The sequence below is a fragment of the Dama dama genome, chromosome 33 (genome assembly GCF_033118175.1).
Source record: "Dama dama isolate Ldn47 chromosome 33, ASM3311817v1, whole genome shotgun sequence".
Taxonomy (NCBI): domain Eukaryota; kingdom Metazoa; phylum Chordata; class Mammalia; order Artiodactyla; family Cervidae; genus Dama; species Dama dama.
Window position 1 is genome coordinate 8,656,847 of NC_083713.1, and position 22,772 is coordinate 8,679,618.

Sequence of the window (22,772 nt, forward strand, 5' to 3'; positions counted from 1 at the left end):
CGCCCCTCACCCCAACCCCCAGCCCAGGCCTGCACGCCCGACCGGCCGCTCGTGGTCCCGGCAACCCTCCGGGCCCCCGGGCCGGGCCAGGCTTGCTTGCCAGGGTGGCGGTGTGCGGGGACGGGGCGGCGTCGGCCGGGCTGCCGGGCCTGGCCGGCCCGAGTTCGGTCGCCAGTCGGGCGGCTCAAGTGCAGCGCGCGCCCCGTGGAAAGGTGCGGCTCCACCGGCACGTCAGAGCGAAAGGGAGGCGCAGCGCAGGGCTTTGAAGGCGCCTGGCGCCAGCTGCCTCCCTCTCATAAGATCATACCACCCTGAACGGGCCAGATGTCTTCTGATCTGGGAAACTAAGCAGGGATAGTTAGTACTTGGATGGGAGAGCCCCTAGTAGTTAGGAGCTCCAGGCTTTTGCATAAAGTAGACGACAAGCCAACGTATAGGTGACGAAACGTTTATCGAGAAAAATCCAATGAAACCTGAATTCAAAGATGGTTTATGGCATAGAAGCAAGTGTTTTCCATTAGGTTCCCCCTCCCCCCGAATTAACTTGCATGATGGTTTCCCAGTAGCATAATGCTTAGTTTTTATTCCTTCTTTCCTTGTCTGTATCCATCTTTTTGCATCATTATGTGGTGCCTTATTGGCATAATTTTCCGCCTTTTGTCTTTTTTGTAACTTTTCGAAAAAGGACTTCTTAGGCATTAACATACTGATATTACCATAAGGGGGAAAGACTTCTTCCCTACAACTGCATTGAAAAAATTTGAACTTAAGAAAATATATTTTAATGTAGCAGAATTATTATTTTTAACAAATGCTTTCCAATCTAGCATTTGTTAAATCCTTAACTGCTGATAAGTGTTCAGGCTTCCCTGGTGGCTCAGCTGGTGAAGAATCCACCTGGCATGCAGGAGACCTGGGTTCCATCCCTGGGTTGCAGAGCCCCCTGGAGAAGGGAAAGGCTACCCACTCTAGTATTCGGGCTTGGAGAATTCCATGGACTGTATAGTCCATGCGTTCGCAGAGTCAGACATGACTGAGCGACTTTCACGGGTCACCAACAACGGTTCAGCCTGAAATAAGAACTTTCAAAAATCTTTGAACACAGACGCTCTAACTTATTTTCCCTCTGGGATCAATATCTTGCATTTACTTTCAGGTTACCTATACACAATAGGCACAGAACTCTCTTATTGTGTCTTTTATTTGCATATAAATTAACGTCCTAGGAAACTTAAAATAGAAACACTAAAGACAGTGTTGCGCAGAGCAATCTCTGTTAAATGCCCCATTATCTCACTGAAGTTCCTATACACATGCAGGGACTGAAGGAGGACAGGAAGATGGCAGAAGAGCAGCCCGCGAGCCACTGCTGTGTCTGTGCACATCAACTACAGACTGCAAGGTAAGGACAGTATTTTACATAAATAGAAACATAGTTACAGTTCAGATTTCCTTTTGAAGTTGCCTCCATAATTGGTTTGCAATAGCAACAGATTCTCCCCTTTCTTCATAGCCATACGCCAACACCCAACACGTATCATTTTAAAAAATCTATTAATGTCAGAGAAAGCCATCACAATACTTGAGGAGTGACTTCAAGAAAACTCCAATCAAGTCACAGTACTCAGGCAGGTGGGTTTAATAAACAAGTCCTAGGTAGATATCAATCCACCTAAAAGTGGGCAGTAATGTTGGAACACATCTAGGATTTCCTTTTTAAACCCACGCTCCAAGGAAAACAGTACTGAGTTTACCAGAGGAACAGTAAAAAGAGGACATCACTGGAGGGGAGTTTACACAGCCAGTCTGGCCCTGCGGTCTGACGCTGGGGTAGCATCTATCTGCTTGCTTGGCCCCTGTGTCCCTCGGGGAGGACACGGGCTCGAGAGTGCAGAACAGTATCATCACTAGGACTGCCCAGAGCTGCTGTGAACATCCAAAAAGTTGCACTTGAAGAGTTCTTTAGAGGGCCTCCCTGGTGATCCAGTGGCTGCTCCCAATGCAGGGGCCTGGGTTCAATCTCTGGTCAGTGAACTAGATGCCATACACTGCAAGTGAGAGTTTGCCCGCCACAATTAAAGATCCCTTGTGTGGCAACCAAGACCTAGTGCAGCTTACAACAAAGAAAAAGGCACCACACGTTCTTTAGAAAGTGCTATAAAAGGCTATGAATGATTGCTTCTACGAAGCAAATAGTAAGAAATACGTGTATTAGTTGCTCAGTTGTGTCCGAGTCTTGGTGACTCCATAGGACTATGTAGCCTTGCAAGTTCCCCTGTCCATGGAATTCTCTAGGCAAGAATACTGGAAGAGGTTGCCATTCCCTTCTCCAGGCGATCTTCTCAACCCAGCCATGGAACCCAGGTCTCCTGCATTGCAGACAGAATCTTCACCACCTGAGCCACCAGGGAAGCCCAGGAAATACGTAGACCGGATTCCTGTGAATAAAGACGGGTGCCATTAGAGAGAAAATAACCTACTAGGTTCATTTAGTTCTATTATCGTGATTCTCCTTGGGAGTTAAAAATAAGAGTACTTCTGGAGAACCTGACAAAAGCTGTGATTCATCTTAATAAAAGACTTCTCATGGAGATCTTGAAACCTGTTTCCTGAAAGAAATGAGTTATAAATATATTTCTTACGCCTGGTGGCAAAGTTTCTAATGACAGAATTCATCTCCCATGCAGCTCAATGAATCCCTGTTTTTAAACAAGAGAATGAATGAAAGCGTTGAGTGCAGCAGCCATGAGGTTCCCTACTGTCACAGCTCACAGTAAGGCAAGAAGGATCAAAGTAACTGTCTGTCTGTCTGTTTTAGCAGTTGGTGAAAATCCAGTAGATCCTGTCTTCAATTCACGTAGAACTCTTTAAGGAAGAGTGTGAAGGCCCTCAGGAAGGTCCCGTGCTTGGCGGGTGGCGTGGGGACAAGGGGGGCCACGGTGGGGCGAAGGGGCGGGGCTGAGGCACTCGGGTGGACCGCGCCGGTGGCTCGTGGTGGGTTTGGGCCCCGGGCAGGTGCCTGGCAGGATGGGCGCTCAGGGCCCCGGCTGCGCTACGCCTAGGCCCGCGGGAGGCTCAGAGGACCGAGGGCCGCGGTCGGCGGCGGGCCCGAATCAGACACCTCCGGGGCCACATGGCCCTGAGCCACAAACGCGAGTGGGGCGGGGGGGGGGGGGGGCGCCGACAGGGGGCGGGCCTGGAGAGGCCCAGGGCGGGAGGGCGCGGAGACCTCCGCGCCCCTCACCCCAACCCCAGGCCCAGGCATGCACCGCCAGCCGGCCACTCGGGATCCAGGAAGCCCTCCGGGGCCCCGGGCCGGGCCAGGCGGGTTCTGGCCGGCTTGGCGGTGTGCGGAGGCGGGGCGGCATTGGACGCCCCCCGGGCTGCCGGCCCTGGCCGACCGGAGTCCGGTCGCAGGTTGTGCGGCTCCAGTGCAGCCCGCGGCCCTTGGAGAGGAGTGGCCGGCTGGCCTGATCGGCAGGCAAGTCAGACCCAAAGGGAGGCGCAACGCAGGGCTCTTAAGGTTCTTAAGGCGCCTGGCTGCAGCCACCTCCGTCTAGGGCCATACCACCCTGAACGCGCCAGATCTTGTCTGATCTGGGAAGCGAAGCAGGGTCTGGCCTGGTTAGTACTTGGGTGGGAGACCGCCTGGGAATACCGGGTGCTGTAGGCTTCCTGCCTCCCCTGTCCTTTAGCCCTGCCCCCACCCCCCCACCCCCCACCCCCGGCGCGGTTGGCCGCCCCGAGCCCCACCTGCCCCTGGCCCCTCGCACCCGGCGGGCTCAGAGCTATCGCCTGCCTTCCAGCCGGCTAGCCAACCTGCCGGCGGCCCTCGAAGACAGCAGCGGCCCAACTCTTGGGTCCCCGCAGCCCCAGCCCCTCCCCCGGTGGGTGGCCGGGGCCCCCACTCCCGCCGCAGGCCTGGGTTGCCTCCGGATTTGGCTTCCAGGAAACCAGATGACAGTCGGGTCTCCATCTGGGGCTCCCTTGGCATGCCTCAGGCAATCCCAGGGGCTGCCCCAGCCCAGTACTCCCAGGCGACAGCGGGCACACACACACACACACACAGACACACAGACACACAAAGACACACACACAAAGACACACACAGAGACACACAGACTCACCCCGCCCCCCGCCCCGGACAGGTGAGGAGCTGCAAAGCACAGGGAAGGGAGACTCAGAAAGAGGGGAGAGAGTCCTAGTCTCGCAAAGACCACCCTCACAACCCTCACGTTCGGTTTCAAAAGACCCGTGGTCAGGTGAAGAACAGGGCGGATGTAGGTAGAGTGGCGGCGGCGTATGCCAATGCAGACCGGACTGGAGTCCGGTCGCAGGTCGTGCTGCTCAATTGCAGCCCGAGGCCCTTGAAGAGGTGTGGCCGGCTGGCCTGACCGGCAGGCAAGTCAAAGCAAAAGGGAGGTGCAATGCAGGGTTCTTAAGGTTCTTAATGCGCCTGGCTGCAGCCACCTCTGTCTTCAGCCCCCATCTCACTCCTACCCAAAGACTCAGTGTCTGTGCCATGAGCCTCCCCTACATTGAGGTGTCAGGGGCCATTGTGTAGTCCCAAAGCTATTCATATCTCTCTTCCGAATTCCACCATCAGACTTTCATTTCTTTGGCTAGGAAGTTTTTATGCCTCTTGAGTCTTAAGTGCTGAGGCTTTTATACACCCCACCTGTCTTCCTTTGGGCCTCTCTAGGTTTTGTGGAAGCATACTTGTTATAAACTGGAGAAGGAAATGGCAACGGTATGAAGTGAATTCTGGACATGGTTTAAGAGTCTTGTCTTGAAAGTTCCCCAAGGAAATGGCAACCCACTCCAGTGTTCTTGCCTGGAGAATCCCAGGGATGGGGTCGTACAGAGTCGGATACGACTGAAGTGACTTAGCAGTAGCAGCAGCAGCATCTCTACTCAGAGTCAGCAATTTGACCTTCTTGTACTTCTTTTCCTTGTTGGTTTTAGTATCAAGGTTATGCTAGTCTTATGAAACAAGGAGGAGAGTGTTCCTGGTTTACCCCAAGAGTTCCTGTGAGATTGCTGTTTACTTCCCTGGCTTTTTGGAAGAATTGATTGGCAAAACAAGTAGGTTTCATTGTGGGGAGGCTTTTCACTTCAGATTTAATTATTTTCATGCAAATAAAAATTTCTGATTTTGTATGTCTTCTTGGGTCTATTTAGGTAAAGCATTTCCCACTGCTAGGAATTTAGTGAGGCCAGCAGACTCTACAATTGGTAAGTGAACTGTGTTCATAATATCTTTCTTGTCTGCAAGATGGGTTGTCTCCCCTTTTAAAAATCCTTGATATTGGTGATTTGTGCCCTGTCTCTTTTTCTTAATCAGTTTCTCTAGGGGTTTATCATTTTTATCAATCCTTTCAAAGAGCCAACTTTTGGCATTGTTTTTTTAAAAAAATTCGTATGTGCTTACTGTTTCCTTATTTTCTGCTCCTTTTTCTTCTATCTGCCTTGTGTGTCGTTTGCTCTGCTTCTTTTCTGGTTTCTTGGGATAGAGGCTTAATTGATTTTTAGCCTTCCTTCTTTTCCAGGATATGTGTTTAAGGCTTTAAGACCCTGTAAACATAGTTCACTGGGTCCCAGAAGTTTGAATAAGCCAGACTTTCATTATCTTTTATGGAAAAGTATTTCTAATTTTCGTTGTGTTTTTTAAAATTATTATTCATGAAGTTCTTCAAGAAGTATGTCATTTAACTTCCCAATGTTTGGGAAGGTTTTTCTAGTGACCCTTTTTTGATTCCTAGCTTAATTCCATGAAGAGCCCTGTCTTAGGCTTTTAGGGCTACTGTTACCAATACTGTAGACTAGCTGCTAGACAAGAGAAAGTTGTTTCTTAGAGTACTGGAGGCTGGGCAGTCCCAAGATCACCAGCAGGTGCCACGTCTGGTGAGGCCTGGTTCCTGGTTCCTAGACTGCCTGCTGCTTCTCCCTGTTCTCGCATCACGGGAGCCCATTCCCTCCTGACCTGACCCCTCCCAGAGTCCCTGCCTCCGAGTATCATCTCCACGTGCGGGGTGAAGTTTGAGGGCACATAGACCGTCAGCCCATTGCAATCCCTAAGCATACCCTGCATTATTTCAGTCCTTTGAAATAATTCGAGCTTTCCTAGTGGCCCAATATATATTCCTTTTGTTATATGTTCCTTGGGCCCCTGAAAATCACGCGTATCAGGGGGAATGCAGTGTTCCGTGCGTATCACTTAGATCAGGTTTGTCAATCATATAATTCAGATTTCGGTAGCCACGTTGAGTAAAGCAGAAGTAGGTGAAATCATCCGTAATACGTTTTATTTTAACACACCCAAAGCAGTACCCTTTCCGTGTGTGATCAATCAGCATGATGGAACCCAATGAATCAGTTTCTGTTCTCTTCTTCACGCTGCGTCTTTAAACTCCAGTGCGTGTCTCACGTGTGCAGCACGCCTCAGCGCAGCGCCGGCCGCACTTCAGGTCCTTCATGGCTGCAGGTGCCCACGCACCAGGGAGCCCAGCTCCGTGAGAGATGTGTCTTTAACGTCTGCCATTGCGATTGTGAACCTGGCTGTTACTCCTTTTCTGTTTCTGTCAGTTTTTATGTATTGATATTTTGAGGTTATGTTATTAGGTACATTCAAATTTAGAATGCTCATCTTTTTGGTAGACTGAACTTGTATCAGTATGAGATGCTTCCTTTTATCGCTAGGAATGCTTCTTACTCAGGGCACTGTTTGACAGTGATATTGCCACATCAGTTTTCTGTCCTTGTTTGCCTGCGTATCTTTTCGTATCACCTGTCTGTGGTCTTCCATCTTCACATGTACCTCTGTGAATAGTGTAGAGTTTTGATGTTAATCAGTTTGACACTTTTTATCTTTCCGTGAGAACCTTTGCTCTGTTTACAGTTTGATGTTCCCGTGTGCAGACAGCGTGTTGCTGTTTGTTTTCTGTCTGTCCCGCCTCTTCTGTGTCCTTGTCTCGGGCCTTCTGTTAGAAGGATGAGGTGCTTTTCTAGTTCTTCCTCCTCTGCCAGGTGGTTGGGTGAGTGTGCGCAGATACGGCGCGTGGTTTACATTTAAGTCTAACTTAGTGCTGTTACTGCCTCCCTGACACGGCTGTTTGCTCCTTGTCACTGTTATCCTTTAAAACTGTAGATATATTTTTGGTGTTGTCATGATTGTAGAGTTAATGTGTACTGTCAGAGTTACCTCATGGTTGGTCTTTACTTGTTTTTTATATTTCAGTCAGAGACTACTTTTCTTTTTCCCAAAGCACGGCCTTAATATCTTTTTAGTTCATGTCTGTGGGTGAAGAGTTGTCTCATTTCCATTTGCCCTAAAAGTCTTTATTTTCTTTCCCCTTGGAAGCATGTTTTTGGTGGGTGTAGAACTCCAGGTTGGTGGTGTTTCTTTGCAGCATTTTACAGGCGCCCGTCAATGATCTCCTGACTTCGTTGTTCTTGAAAAGTCAGCTCTCGGCGTTGCTGTGCCATTAAAAGCCACACCTTTTTTCCTCTGAGCGCTGGAACATTTTCTTCTCGCCTCAGGCACCCGCAGAGCTGCTGAAACCAATGTGTGGTTTTCATTTTTGAGTCAATAGTCTGATTCTTGAGCCAACTCTTGGCCCCGTCCGTGCCAGTCAGTTCAGTCACTCAGCGTCTGACCCGTTGCGACCCCATGGACTGCAGCACGCCAGGCTTCTCTGTCCATCACCAGCTCCCGGAGCCTGCTCAAGCTCATGTCCATCGAGTCAGTGATGCCAGCCAACCGTCTGGTCTTCTGTTGTCCCCTTCTCCTCCCGCCTTCAGTCTTCTCCAGCATCAGGTTCTATTCCAGTGAGTCAGTTTCTCGCATCAGGTGGCCAAAGTATTGGAGCTTCAGCATCAGTCTTTCCAGTGAATATTGAGGACTGATTTGCTTTAGGATGGACTGGTTGGATCTCCTTGCAGTCCACGGGGCTCTCAAGAGTCTTCTCCAACATCACAGTCCAGAAGCATTGATTCTTCGGCATTCAGCTGTCTTCATGGGCCAATTCTCACATCCATACATGACTACTGGAAAAAACACAGCTTTGACTAAATGAACCTTTGTCGGCAAAGTAATGTCTCTCTTTTCTAACATGCTGCCTAGGTTCATCATAGCTTTCCTTCCAAGGAGCAGGTGTCCTTTAATTTCACCATCTGCAGTAAGTTTGGAGCCCAAGAAAATAAAGTCTGTCACTGTTTCCATTGTTTCCCCATTTATTTGCCATGAAGCGATGGAGCCGGATGCCATGATCTTCATTTTTTGAATGCTGAGTTTTATGCCAGCTTTTTCACTCTCCTCTTCCACTTTCATCAAGAGGCTCTTTAGTTCCAACCCCTGGAGGCATTTCTTATTCCCCTTTCTGTCTTTTCTCCCTCATAAGGGGACCCATTTATAGCTTTTAACAACATAGTTTCACAACGGGCTCTTTCTGTACTTTTTTCCCTCTTATATATATTTTTTAACTGATCCATCCTTCAGTTCACTGATCCTCTCTTCAGGTACGTCCAGTTTGATGTTAAGCCCAGAGACTGAGTTCGTAAATTCAGTCCCTGTTATTTTAAAGTTGTAGCATCGGTTTTGATTCTCAGAAATTTCTCCTTTGGTCAAGTATATTTTTTGAACTGGTGACGTTTGCATCTGATACCTCTAGCATACCTCTGATATTCTGATAGACATCTGCTACCTCTGGATCTGTTTCAGTTCTTTTTCTCTTGGTCCTGTTTGTTGTTACACCCTTTTTTGCTTTGTTGGTTGCATGTTGGACACTACGTTTGGAAAACCCTAGAGGTCCTGAGTGATGCTGTCTTCCCCAGACTTTCCTCTGACGTAGACCTCTAGTGGGGACAGAGCTCTCTGTTCACTCAGGGCCTGAGTGACTTGAGGCTGGGGGGGTCCTTGTAAGCTGAGTCTCAGCAGCCTTCACCCACCTTCCCCGCCTCCCCCCACCCGACCCCAGGGAGGAGCCCTCCGGCGTCTCCGTCTGGAAGCCTGGGGGCCCTCCCAGGGCCCCTCCTTCTCGGCAGGTCCTGAATCCCACCGTCCGCCTCCTGAAGACCACGAGGTGATTGATACTCAGCGCTCAGCCAGTTTGGGCAGAGTGTTGGGTACGTTTTCTGTGCCCAACTTTTCTTGGGGAGATTGGTCTCTACCATCCGGACTGACTTGTCAGGCCTGCGCTCATATGTTTGTCTTCCCAGCCCGAGGAACCGTCCAGAGCTGTGTTAGCCAGTCCCCTCTGCTGGACTTTCCCCTGCCTTTTGTTCGCAGAGTCAGCTTTGTTCAGATGCCCCGGGGGAAGGAGCGGACCTCTCAGTCTCCAGCTGCCTCACTGGGCTTCCCTGTTGCTTGAAATCTTGGATTGTGGCTGCCTGAGGACCTCTTTTAAAATGTATTTAGCTTTTCTAGCTCTGGGTAGGCTGACCTACAAGCTGCTTGCGTCTGTAACTGGAAGTGGGGAAGCCCTGGGTGTCTTCTCTCATCTGAGGCCACATGTAAGCATCACAGTAATTATACTGATCATCTTTATTTGATCCCAGGAAAACAAGAGGCAGGGGTCCTTGCTTAGTACCCACGGTTGTGTTTCGGATCAGAATCCCCAGCTTGCCCATGCTCTTTCAGTGCCACTTGAATTTGGGAAGAAGGTGGAGCAAGCGGCCCACGCAGCCTGGGGACGGAGGAGCCGGTGTGCCCGCTTCCCCTGCGCCTGCCAGCCCAGGGCAGGCCTTGCGATGACAGGATGCTGGTGGTGGACGAGAAGCTGAGGAGGGCGGGGCTGCGTGACCTGTGTTCTGTGATGGGGTCACATGTGGGTTTTCTTTTTCAGTTTGAAAAGTGACTGCTTTTACCACCGTTAGTATTTTTTGGACCAAGGCAGATATATAAATAGGTAAATAAAGGCTCTTTCGTCGATGAAAAAAAAAAAGAAAAGTGACTGCTTTTAATCTTCCCTCCAGTTTCACTTTCAGGTTGACAATGAAGATTTTATTCTTCAAGTTGAGCACAGTGATTTTACAGTGTTTTTGAAAGCCACAGTTGAGGTTTTCAAAAGACGTCTCAGAGAACTCCAGTAGATAAAGCGAAAAAAAGAGAACGTGTTCAGGGTGCACTGAGGGCGGGACCCGAAACTGTACCCTGTCTCCCCAGAGTCTGTCATTGCTGAGATGGGCGGACATACGACCCCAAGCACCCAGGGGACTGAGTCCTCAAGTGACCGCAGAGGTCCGGGCTGAGCCAGGAGCAGTATGGGCTATGCCCTGGCGCGTGGAGAGCCGCGAGGCTGGGAGTGGGGCCAGGAGAGGGGGTGGGAGACTCGGGCGCGGAGGGAGGGCAGGGCAGCCCCTGGCGGGATCTGGGAGGCGCTGGCTGTCACGGCTGGAGGCAGGGCCACCCCTGAACTTCCACCATGCCGCCCCCATGGGGCCGAGTCTTCTGGCGGCCCAGGGTCCAAGTTAAGAGCGCGAGCTCGCAGCAGGTTGAATGAAACCCTGTCCCCACTGTGGGTTCATTGTAAGCGCCCGGAGCGAGGTTGGTCAAGCCCTTGCTGAGCTCGAGTGAGGGAGCCAGTCAGGGAGGACCAAGCTCAGGGTGAGAGTGAGGGGCAGCCAGCATGGTGAGTGCTCCTCAGCCGGGTGGGTTCTGGGCACACCCTTGAGTTCAGGGGTGCCCTTTCAGTAGCCTCACTGCAGGCTTATTTCGGGGGTGGAGGAAGCAGAAGCCCACTTAGAAGACGTGCTCATCCCTAGTGGTGGTGGTTTCTGAAGCAGTTTATACTGTTCGGTTTGACTGTGACCCAGTGACTTTGCAGGGTCACGTTTGAGGGTGGGCCTGAGCTGTGGGCACGGCCTTCCTTCTCCCGCACCCAACACACACCTGCCATCTTTTTGGCAGCCCCTCCCCGCTCTCTGCACCCTTGATGGTGGGCCTGAGCCCAGCCCCCCTGTTACCATGGAGCCCCTTGTGACAGAGTGGGTTCCATGTTCTGGGCTCCTGGGAGATGTGCTGGAGGCAGAGCCTTCGTGCCATTTCTTCTTGAGACAGCGGAGCTGGTGGTCATAGTGTGAGATCGGTGTGTGTGAGAGCAGTGTGTGCGTGAGAGCGGTGTGTGTGAGAGCAGTGTGTGAGAGCGGTGTGTGTGAGAGAGCGGTGTGTGCGTGAGACCGGTGGTCATAGTGTGCGATCGGTGGTGATACCTCAGGTGCTGAGGTATCTGCCTGGGAAACAGCAGGTGCCCCTGAGTGGGGGGCTGCCCACATCCGCGAGGATGGGTCGCAGAAGGGCCAGCCTTTGGGCGCTTTTCCCATGCTGCAACCCCAAGAAAAAGGCCAAGACAAGAAATAAGTTGGCCTCATCCCAAGTCCTGGAAGCAGAGTGGCCGGAGGTGAGAGCAGCCGGGGGCTGGGCCCGTCGGGTTGGCCCTCACCTGGTGAAGCGTTGGGGTTCTGTTTCACTGTGTTCGCATGGTTGTGGGCCCTGCCGGCCAGGGCGTTCTGGCCTCCTGGGCAGGATCGACCCCAGCAGGTTGACCTGGTAAGAGGCTGTGCATGTGGTGCATGGACGATGGGCGGGGGCCCCACAGGAAGGGAAACAGTGGCTGGAGGAGTCACTGGGGCACGTGGACTGAGCCATAGAGTCAGTCCTTGGAGCAGAAAGGCTAAGCCCGTTAAGGTCTCTCTTCTTCCAAACAAGGCATCCCCTGGCTGGAGGAGTCTCTGGGGCATGTGGATCGAGCTAGAGAGTCAGTCCTTGAAGCAGAAAGGCTAAGCCCCTTAACGTCTCCCATCTTACAAAGCACAGACCAGTTCGTCCAGTGTTCTCGTGACGGGTACCTAGTGCTCATGTATATAACATACACCCTCATAGCTTCACATGTCTACTGCATGCCTCTTAAAAAGTGTTGGGCAGTGCTCTAGGTGCCGAATACTTAGTATGTAGTAGGGGATACGTGGCCCAGGATTTTTGTATTTGTGCAAAGAACAATCGAAGAATGAAAGAGTCCGCGTGGTTCGGTTTGAGCAAGTTCACCACATGGACGGCCCCGCGTACATACATATTGTGATAAAATACATATAACATGAATTTACCATTTTAAGCAGTTCATTGAATGACTGGGTGACTTCAGTGGAGTCAGGCTAACAGATGGCCTTGGGGTGCCATCAGCCTCTTTCGCAGAGGAACACTCCAAAGCCTGGTGGCCTTGTAGACCTTACCTTTCTTCTTCACTCTCCCCAAGGGCTCTAGGTCACTTGTCTGTGTGTCGTTTAAGAATCTCTTTATCCACTTTGTTGTTAGGTGTATGTTTAGGAAAGTTTCTCAGACTTCCCTGGGTCTTGAGAAGGCTGGCTTGGATTCCGGGTTCTCCCCTGCCGCGTGCCTGCCAGGTCAAGGTGGAGGCTGCAGGCCAGTCTGAGTTGTAGGGGTCTGTGTGGTCTTGGGGTCAGCGGACCCCCTCTTCTCCGGAGGGGCAGGGAGATCCTTTGAGTGGAGCCTGGAGAGAATGGACAGTGTCAGTCTTCAGAGTCTCGCTCTCTTTAACATTTGTGTTTGCATTTAGTTACTTCCTCATTTACCTGTTTTCTAGGAGTTGGCCACATCTCAACAACTAAAGGCATGCAGGGAGCAGCTTCTTACAAGAGAAGCGGAAATCGCGGAGCTGAAAGCCGAAAGGAACAACACCAGGGTCAGTAGGCGGAGTCTCACATGTTGACCTGTGCCCCGCGGGGGTCACCGCTGCGCTCCGTGTTGGTGTCTTTAAAGTCTGTCTGGTTTTCAAGTCATTTTTCACATCTTCCCACTGAGCAGACCGAGGTGGATCAGTTTGGGGTTCTCATACCTTGCTTCAAATTTATGATGAGAGCTAATGTAATTTTAGTACACTTGAGGGGAGAGTTCTCTTAGCTTCCATTTTTGTCCATGCTGCAGTTTGTGTGGGATCTTAGTTCCCCGACCAGGGATTAAAACCCATGAGCCCTGCAGAAGTGTGGAGTGTTAACTCCTGGGACACTGGGGAAATCCACTCTAAATTCAGACTGAACTGGCGGGATTCCGACGTGCCTTAGCATGGTTTTGGTCTTAGCGTGAGGCTGAGAGGCGTTCTCAGCCCTGAATTCAAGTGTGAGGTTGAAGGTGCTCCTTTGGCCCCGCCTTGCAGCTGCTGCTGGAACACCTGGAGATCCTGGTTTCCCGGTATGTGCCGTCCCTCCGGATGACGGCGGGCCCGCAGCAGGCGCAGTCCCCAGCCAGCATGACCAGCGAGGTGGAGCTGCTCAGGGCGCTGAGATTGCTCTTTGAGCACCACAAGGCCCTGGACGAGAAGGTACCAGCCACGCGGCCGTCCTGGATTTGTACATTTGCTGCCTGGTTAGGTGGACGATGCGTGTATTTATGGAACTAGTTGACTTTTGAGCTTCTTGAATTCTTGTAAATACAGGCTTTTCTGTAAGAACTCAGAGTTTTATATGGTTAAAAAGCGTTGCCTGAGTACATGCTCAGACATGTCCGAATCTTTGCGACCCTGTGGACCGTAGCCCACCACGCTCCTCTCTTCATGGGGCTTCCCAGGCAAGAATACTGGAGTGGGTGGCCATCTTCTACTCCAGGGGATCTTTCCGACCCAGGGATCGAACCTGCCCTCTCACATTGGCAGGCAGATTCTTTACCACTGAGACACCTGGGAAGTGCCCAGTTAAAAAGTATTAGTTGGCATAAATGTCTCAAGGTTTTTTTTTATTCTGTATACCAATTTGCAATTAAAAACTGGGTAATACAGTTCTTTTAGGATAACAGTTTTTTCCTCTGAAACTGAGAATTTAAAGCTGTTAGTAAGCAGATTTTCTTCACCTTAAGGTCAATGAGAGACATTAAAGGTATTCTGTTACAGTAGCCATGGAATCAGGTGAGGGTAGAATAAGAAGCGCACTAACGTATGTACACACATCAACACACAGTGATTCGGCCCCTTTTATTTCAGTGGAGAGAGCAACTACGACACGCTCTCGAAAGGTGTAGTTCCTTAGAAGAGGAATTAAGGACCGCAGACAAACAGGTGAGTTTGGACAGTCATCGGGTAATTCAGTTAAGGGTTCGTCATTTGTGTACTTTCATTCTCAAAAAGTATGAAGGCTGTAGTGGTGGACATCATGTGTTATTTATCTTTGAAATGGGGCGCAAGGGCCTGAGGAATAACCCCAGGGAGGGTGGGGCCTGGAGCCAGGGAGAGACATGTTGGAGGGCGGCGGGGTGGGCAAGGAGGACAGGGGGCTTGGTGACATGGGTTCCTGCAGCCCCCGGGACCTGCCTGGCAGGGCGGGGCACAGCGCCTGCTTGCAGAGAGCTGGAGACCAGGCGGGAGGGGGACAGCAGAGGCCGCTCCCAGGGAGCCTTCAGAGACCCCGAGTGGGCGCTGTAGGGAGCCCTGGAGGAGGAGTCTGCTGGTTCCCGTTGTGCCATCTGAAGGTCAGAGAAGAGAGGATGTGCTGACCGGGCGGATGGGGGTGAACCCATAGGCAGCTTCTTTGCTGGAGCGGAACTGGGATGATGGCAGGTGGTCCTGAAGCCAGCGAAGGGGGTGGCCCACCCCTTGGGAGGGGTCGTGAGGAACACAGGGGGTGTGGGCTGAGACCACGCGGCCAGGGAGCCGGCAGCCAGCACCTCGAGGCTGCCCCTCGGATGCTTTGAGGTCATGTCTGGGAAAGAAGGCAGGACCTGGGTTGAGAGTCGGACAGGGGGGAGACTTGCAGAGAGAAGGGTGTGAGGTGTGAGATCGGGAGGGCGGCACGGGCCCCAGCAGGCACTCTCCCGTGCGTCTCTGATGGCAGAGCCGCCCTTGCGGTGCGAGGGGCTGTCCCCCAGAACAGCCCGAGTGCCTGTGCCCCGAGAGGACAGCCGCGGTGGGCCGGCCCTCCAGTCCCCTAGCTGCCCAGCTCGCTCCTGTCTGTGCGTGTTCAGACCAGCCTGGAGCACAGAGGGCTGGGAACCTGTGAGGACGGCACTCCTCGGGGAGCTAGTACAAGTGATGACCGCTGACGTGGACCCAGCGGCTGCGGAGCTGAAGGATTTTTTCCTTCATATTTTCCTTCAGCCTGCCTGATGGAGACAAGGATGTATGTTTTTAATTTTGGGTTTTTGTCTCTGACTCGGTCAGCCCACCCTTGTGAATAACCTCATAGGATTGCCTTCTGTCCACGCTGAGACCTGAGTGTCACCAGGCCACCTAGGAACTGGATTCTCCTGCTGCCCGTTTCTTCAGTACTGCTCGCTTAAGAGATGGCCGTGTCTCATAAGCATGGCCGTTTATACAAAGTTGGGGCTTCCATATCAAATTGTGCTCGGTTCCTGACAGACGAGAGCTGTCCTGAATGTCGCTGACGAGCCGAGGTCCTCTCGTGCCCAGGTGCAGAGCCAGAGGGAGCAGGACTGGGAGTCCGCGCAGCAGGCCCGCGTGGTGGCCAGCGTGGCCCAGGCCTTCGAGAGTGACGAGGATGTGTCTGACGGCGAGGGCGACGGGGTCACCCTCCTCAGCTCGGCCGGTCAGCTGCCGCCCAGTGGGCAGGCCGATGGCGACACTCTTCCTGTGATGCTTCAGGAGCAGCTGGATGCCATCAACGAGGAGATCTGGTGGGTGCGCCCGAACTCAGCTCGCCAGAAACTGGGCTTCTCTGAGGAGCTGTCTTCTCGTACGAGAAGTGTGAGTGTTCCATAGTGAGAGAACTGACTTCAGGCCTGCTTCAAGGATTCTCAGTTCTGAGATCGCCCTTGATGAGAGAGCTCAGTGAGGCAGGGCGTTCTGTCCACAGCTGGTGTCAGCCCTTTGTGGAGGGGGTGTTGTAAGGTGTCGCCCCAGCTCTGAGCCCCAAGGTGGGTGAGGTGCCAAGGCGGTGTCCTCCCCGGCCCGTGTACCCTCCAGCCCTGAGGGTTCACCCTCCCGTGTCCATCGGAGACTCCCGTGTTCCGGTGCAAAGCCACCTGGAACAGAAAAGCAGGGGTTTGGGGGTTGGCAAATTCCCACTCAGATCTGCATTGTCCTTTTTAACTGAATACAGTGTGAAGATTGGCTTGTTGTAAGACAGTGGTCCAAGGACATGTGTTTGAGTTTTCCTCATGTCGTCAGTATATTTAAGATGTTCTCTTTAGACACCGTCTTGGCAGTTGTAACAGTTTACAGAACGGGATAGAACGCAAAGGCCCGCCTCGTGGTGAGCAGCGGGCCTTGGGTCTGGGTGCAGCCGGGTGTCCGGGGGCCCCGAGGCCTGCCTGGGCCACACGCGCACAGCTACGCCCCTGTCCCGGGCCTGTGTCCAGAGCGGCCGCAGGCCGGTGACCGTGCGCAGGACCAGGCAGAGCTGCTGCTCAGATAGTTCTCGTCACGTCAGCCCAGGCCGAGGTGCCCGTCCGTGCCTGTGTGCCGAGCACGCGGGGCTCGGGGGGAAGGCAGGGGTGAACGGCACAGCCAGCCATCGCAGGTGGTGGCGCCTGCACTTTTGACGCCGAGACAGACTGCTTCCTTGGCCTTGTGTCAGCTCAGACCAGCTCAGAAAGATGGGCTTTCCCCATCCCCACAGGAAATGTGGAACGGTTTTTTCCACATGAATATGTTTATTTTTACAGCAAGTTGTCAGGTAAAGTGAATTTTCCTTAGGCAGTAAGTTGACTTGTTTTATAAATGATAAATTCTGTCCATCAGCTTGCTCTCACAAGTGAGAAACTTTCAGGACTTATAGGTAGAATGAAGCTGAAGAGGTTATGACCTGCAAGAATCCTGTAGTTTATTTTGGAAATCATTTTATAGGCATCATCGAGTATTTAAACTGCTATATAAAATCATCCACTACACGTTAGGGGAGAAGAGCAGGAAGCGTGAATGCTAGGTTAATGCGGCACATTGACATGAAGCCAGAAACTCGCACAAAGCTGGTGGAGAACTTCACCAAGTGATGTGTTTGTACATATTCAACCATTAAAAAAGAAAAATCCCCTCAGCACTTCATCTGGTGTGGGGACTTTTGTTTAGAAAGTCCAGCTTGTTCGTGAATCGCTGTGTTGGTTATAGAGAGTTCCCGATTCCCACGGCAAAGACTTGAGGCCCTGACGTGCACCTCTGCCCTGAGAGCAGGGAAGGTGAAGGTTGTCAACCTCAGGTATCTCCTCACAGGGAGAGAGTCGCCACCCAGGCCCCGTCAGAATGTTAGCGTAAATAAGTCAAATCAAACGTGAATGACCAGGGGCCAGTTTGCAAGACTCAGTGCTAAGTTATTCCAAGTTTGTGAATATTCAAGAGAGTTAAAGTCGAACCTTTTAGCCGAGATGTGAAATGAGCAGATGTTCCCGAAATTTGCTCATCGTGACACAGAATGCCAGCCCAAATTTGTTGTCCAGACACGGTCCTGTGCTGACGAGGGCAGCTGACGAGTTTTGCTCTCTTTTAGGTGGATCCAGGAGGAGAAGGAGAGCTCGGAGCAGCGGGCCGAGGAGACTGACAGCAGGGCGGGCGGGTCGCGCTTAGGCAGCCTTCGGCGTTTTAAGTCCCTGAGCTCCCTCAACCTGTGTCCTGCCTCCTCACTTGCCGGCTCCTGCCCGCCCAGCAGGGAGCGCTCCCCACCCCGAGGGAGGCAGCACAGCCCGGAGCTCCAGGGAGATCGGCTGGACGTCCTGACTCCTGTATGTGCCTGCCTCCTCCCTGCCGCATGCCTCCCCGAGCACACTGTTTTTCTTTCTTTCTTTTTTCTCTTTTTCCCCAGAAGAAAATCAGGTGCATTTACTATGCTCAGAGGTCTACGACTTTTAAAGCTGCCTGGTCTTTAATCATTCCATAATGGCACAGGGACCAATCAGTCTTCATATTTGGACCACCGGCTTAGCACGCCATCATGAACTGAGCCAGAGCCTGCCTCTGGAGCGGTGGGCCTGGCTTGTGCTGGGCACGGTAGCGGCAGGGAAGTTTCTGTGGTCAGGGAGCAGACAGCGTCATGAAAGTAACCATAGGCCGCCCTCATGGCGAGTGAAAACCAGGCAGCACATTTTCCATCGGGGACGCGTGGCTGCAGGGTGCAGGGCATGTGGTGGCAACAGAACCAAGAATCTAAACTGGTCTGCTTGCTGATGGGCCTGGCCACGCGCTCCGGCCGGCTGTGCGTGTGGAACCAGTTAAAGACCCGGTGCCCCAGAGCCCCAGGGAAGAAGTCGGGCTGCCTCACTCTTCCGAGTCTCAGAAAGGGATGACGCCCTAGGGCTTCTGGTGACAGAGTGTGCCGCTCTAAAGCACATGTGCGGGCTTTCTTGTGTGTGGAGCCTCGGTTTCTGAGTGCACTGCTGTTTACCCCGTGAATCACGTGTACAACACTCTGCCTTGAAACTGCACTTGCATTATCCCTTTTTTCTGTTACCAGCCATTTCCTGTGAGCTGCGTGGTTAGCATAGAGTTAAATTAACTGTGGGTCATTTTAGATGCAACTGAAGTGGTAACTGGTCCATTTTGTGGTATTTTGACACACTGCTTTTATAACTTGTATCATTGCCTAAGTAGTTGATATTTAAAATTCTTGGACGATTGCTCTGTGGTTTCATGCTTGATTTCTTTCCGAGTATTTGTAAAAGAACAGTTCTGAATATCTTCTCCTTGTGGAGTTTTCGGACGGTGTGTCTGCTGTCATCATTGGCTTTGATTTCCTGACTCATCCTGTTGCCTGTTTAGCCGTCATCAATCCAGACTCCAGCCTCCCATCCCCCCACCGGAGACTGTAGTTCACACATCCATCTCCCCTCCCCCATCCTCCCCCTTGCTCTGGTCATATCAGTGCTGTGTTCAGTTCGTCTGGTTTGTGCTTTGTCTTCGTGTCTCATTAAATGGTGATTTTCCCGCATAGCAGTAAGTTAGAGTTAGTGTATCACTATACAGTTAGAAGCATAATTTAGATGCATCATGCGCTGTATAGACAGCAGATGCCGCTCCCAAGCAGCCTTCAGACACCATCAGTGGCCGCTGCAGGGTACCCTGGAGGAGGAGTCTGCTGGTTCCCGTTGTGCCATCTGAAGGTGAGAGCAGCGAGAGGATGTGCTGACCGGGCTGATGGGGGTGAACCCATAGGCAGCCGGTTCGCTGGAACGGAGCAGGGATGATGGCAGGGGGTCCTGCAGCCCGCGAAGGGGGTGGTCAGGCCCTGGGGAGGGGTCGTGAGGAAGACAGGGGGCGTGGGCTGAGACCACGCGGCCAGGGAGCCGGCAGCCAGCACCTCGAGGCTGCCCCTCGGATGCTTTGAGGTCATGTGTGGGAGAGAAGGCAGGACCTGGGTTGAGAGTCGGACAGGGGGGAGACTTGCAGAGAGAAGGGTGTGAGGTGTGAGATCGGGAGGGCGGCACGGGCCCCAGCAGGCACTCTCCCGTGCGTCTCTCATGGCAGAGCCGCCCTTGCGGTGCGAGGGGCTGTCCCCCAGAACAGCCCGAGTGCCTGTGCCCCGAGAGGACAGCCGCGGGGGGCTGGCCCTCCAGTCCCCTAGCTGCCCAGCTCGCTCCTGTCTGTGCGTGTTCAGACCAGCCTGGAGCACGGAGGGCTGGGAACCTGTGAGGACGGCACTCCTCGGGGAGCTAGTACAAGTGATGACCGCTGACGTGGACCCAGCGGCTGCGGAGCTGAAGGATTTTTTCCTTCTTATTTTCCTTCAGCCTGCCCGATGGAGGCATGGATGTATGTTTTTAATTTTGGGTTTTTGTCTCTGACTCGGTCAGCCCACCCTTGTGAATAACCTCATAGGATTGCCTTCCGTCCACGCTGAGACCTGACTGTCACCAGGCCACCTAGGAACTCGATTCTCCTGCTGCCCGTTTCTTCAGTACTGCTCGCTTAAGAGATGGCCGTGTCTCATAAGCATGGCCGTTTATACAAAGTTGGGGCTTCCATACAAATTGTGCTCGGTTCCTGACAGACAAGAGCTGTCCTGAATGTCGCTGACGAGCCGTTGTCTTCTCGTGCCCAGGTGCAGAGCCAGAGGGAGCAGGACTGGGAGTCCGCGCAGCAGGCCCGCGTGGTGGCCACCGTGGCCCAGGCCTTCGAGAGTGACGAGGATGTGTCTGACGGCGAGGGCGACGGGGTCACCCTCCTCAGCTCGGCCGGTCAGCTGCCGCCCAGTGGGCAGGCCGATGGCGACACTCTTCCTGTGATGCTTCAGGAGCCGCTGGACGCCATCAGTGAAGAGATCCGGTGGGTGCGCTTTAACTCAGCTCCCCAGAACCTGGGCTTCTCTGAGGAGCTCTCTTCTCCTACAAGAATTCTGAGTGTTCCACAGTGAGAGAATTGACTTCAGGCCTGCTTCAAGGATTTTCAGTTCTGAGATCGCCCTTGATGAGAGAGCTCAGTGAGGCAGGGCGTTCTGTCCACAGCTGGTGTCAGCACTCTGTGGGGCGGTGTTCTGGCGTTTCCCCTTCAGCTCTGAGCCCCAAGGTGGGTGAGGTGCCGAGGCGGTGTCCTCTGCGGCCCGTGTGCCCCCCAGCCCTGTGGGTTCACCCTCCCGTGTCCATCGGAGACTCCCGTGTTCCGGTGCAAAGCCACCTGGAACAGAAAAGCAGGGGTTTGGGGGTTGGCAAATTCCCACTCAGATCTGCATTGTCCTTTTTAACTGAATACAGTGTGAAGATTGGCTTGTTGTAAGACAGTGGTCCAAAGACATGGGTTTGAGTTTTTCTCATCTCATCAGTATATTTAAGATGTTTTCTTTAGACACCGTCTTGGCAGTTGTAACAGTTTACAGATCGGGATAGAACGCAAAGGCCCGCCTCGTGGTGAGCAGCGGGCCTTGGGTCTGGGTGCAGCCGGGTGTCCGGGGGCCCCGAGGCCTGCCTGGGCCACACGCGCACAGCTACGCCCCTGTCCCGGGCCTGTGTCCAGAGCGGCCGCAGGCCGGTGACCGTGCGCAGGACCAGGCAGAGCTGCTGCTCAGATAGTTCTCGTCACGTCAGCCCAGGCCGAGGTGCCCGTCCCTGCCTGTGTGCCGAGCACGCGGGGCTCGGGGGGAAGGCAGGGGTGAACGGCACAGCCAGCCATCGCAGGTGGTGGCGCCTGCACTTTTGACGCCGAGACAGACTGCTTCCTTGGCCTTGTGTCAGCTCAGACCAGCTCAGAAAGACGGGCTTTCCCCTTCCCCGCCGGAAATATGGAACGGTTCCATATGAATATGTTTATTTTTACAGCAAGTTGTCAGGTAAAGTCAATTTTCCTTAGGCAGTAAGTTGACTTGTTTATCAATGGTAAATTCTGTCCCTCAGCTTGCTCTCACAAGTGAGAAACTTTCAGAACTTATAGGTAGAATGAAGCTGAAGAGGTTATGACCTGCAAGAATCCTGTATTTTATTTTGGAAATCATTTTATAGGCATCATCGAGTATTTAAACTGCTATATAAAATCATCCACTACACATTAGGGGAGAAGAGCAGGAAGCGTGAATGCTAGGTTAATGCGGCACATTGACATGAAGCCAGAAACTCGCACAAAGCTGGTGGAGAACTTCACCAAGTGATGTGTTTGTACATATTCAACCATTAAAAAAGAAAAATCCCCTCAGCACTTCATCTGGTGTGGGGACTTTTGTTTAGAAAGTCCAGCTTGTTCGTGAATCGCTGTGTTGGTTATAGAGAGTTCCCGATTCCCACGGCAAAGACTTGAGGCCCTGACGTGCACCTCTGCCCTGAGAGCAGGGAAGGTGAAGGTTGTCAACCTCAGGTATCTCCTCACAGGGAGAGAGTCGCCACCCAGGCCCCGTCAGAATGTTAGCGTAAATAAGTCAAATCAAACGTGAATGACCAGGGGCCAGTTTGCAAGACTCAGTGCTAAGTTATTCCAAGTTTGTGAATATTCAAGAGAGTTAAAGTCGAACCTTTTAGCCGAGATGTGAAATGAGCAGATGTTCCCGAAATTTGCTCATCGCGACACAGAATGCCAGCCCAAATTTGTTGTCCAGACACGGTCCTGTGCTGACGAGGGCAGCTGACGAGTTTTGCTCTCTTTTAGGTGGATCCAGGAGGAGAAGGAGAGCTCGGAGCAGCGGGCCGAGGAGACTGACAGCAGGGCGGGCGGGGCGCGCTTAGGCAGCCTTCGGCGTTTTAAGTCCCTGAGCTCCCTCAACCTGTGTCCTGCCTCCTCACTTGCCGGCTCCTGCCCGCCCAGCAGGGAGCGCTCCCCACCCCGAGGGAGGCAGCACAGCCCGGAGCTCCAGGGAGATCGGCTGGACGTCCTGACTCCTGTATGTGCCTGCCTCCTCCCTGCCGCATGCCTCCCCGAGCACACTGTTTTTCTTTCTTTCTTTTTTCTCTTTTTCCCCAGAAGAAAATCAGGTGCATTTACTATGCTCAGAGGTCTAAGACTTTTAAAGCTGCCTGGTCTTTAATCATTCCATAATGGCACAGGGACCAATCAGTCTTCATATTTGGACCACCGGCTTAGCACGCCATCATGAACTGAGCCAGAGCCTGCCTCTGGAGCGGTGGGCCTGGCTTGTGCTGGGCACGGTAGCGGCAGGGAAGTTTCTGTGGTCAGGGAGCAGACAGCGTCATGAAAGTAACCATAGGCCGCCCTCATGGCGAGTGAAAACCAGGCAGCACATTTTCCATCGGGGACGCGTGGCTGCAGGGTGCAGGGCATGTGGTGGCAACAGAACCAAGAATCTAAACTGGTCTGCTTGCTGATGGGCCTGGCCACGCGCTCCGGCCGGCTGTGCGTGTGGAACCAGTTAAAGACCCGGTGCCCCAGAGCCCCAGGGAAGAAGTCGGGCTG

At 52.8% G+C, this 22,772-nt stretch overlaps 1 protein-coding gene and 1 pseudogene across 1 annotated transcript in view; both read left to right on the forward strand.

Annotated features, from left to right (window-relative positions):
- LOC133050744 (uncharacterized) overlaps positions 1 to 22,772 on the forward strand; it is a 57,710-nt gene that overhangs the window by 3,047 nt on the left and 31,891 nt on the right. Inside the window, 9 exon segments of the mRNA XM_061134999.1 lie at positions 12,597 to 12,695; positions 13,167 to 13,331; positions 13,986 to 14,060; positions 15,408 to 15,631; positions 17,440 to 17,783; positions 19,410 to 19,570; positions 19,984 to 20,207; positions 20,816 to 21,052; positions 22,011 to 22,242. Of these exon segments, the coding sequence (XP_060990982.1) occupies positions 12,597 to 12,695; positions 13,167 to 13,331; positions 13,986 to 14,060; positions 15,408 to 15,631; positions 17,440 to 17,783; positions 19,410 to 19,570; positions 19,984 to 20,207; positions 20,816 to 21,052; positions 22,011 to 22,242 (1,761 nt within the window).
- Positions 3,555 to 3,673, forward strand: LOC133051385 (5S ribosomal RNA; annotated as a pseudogene).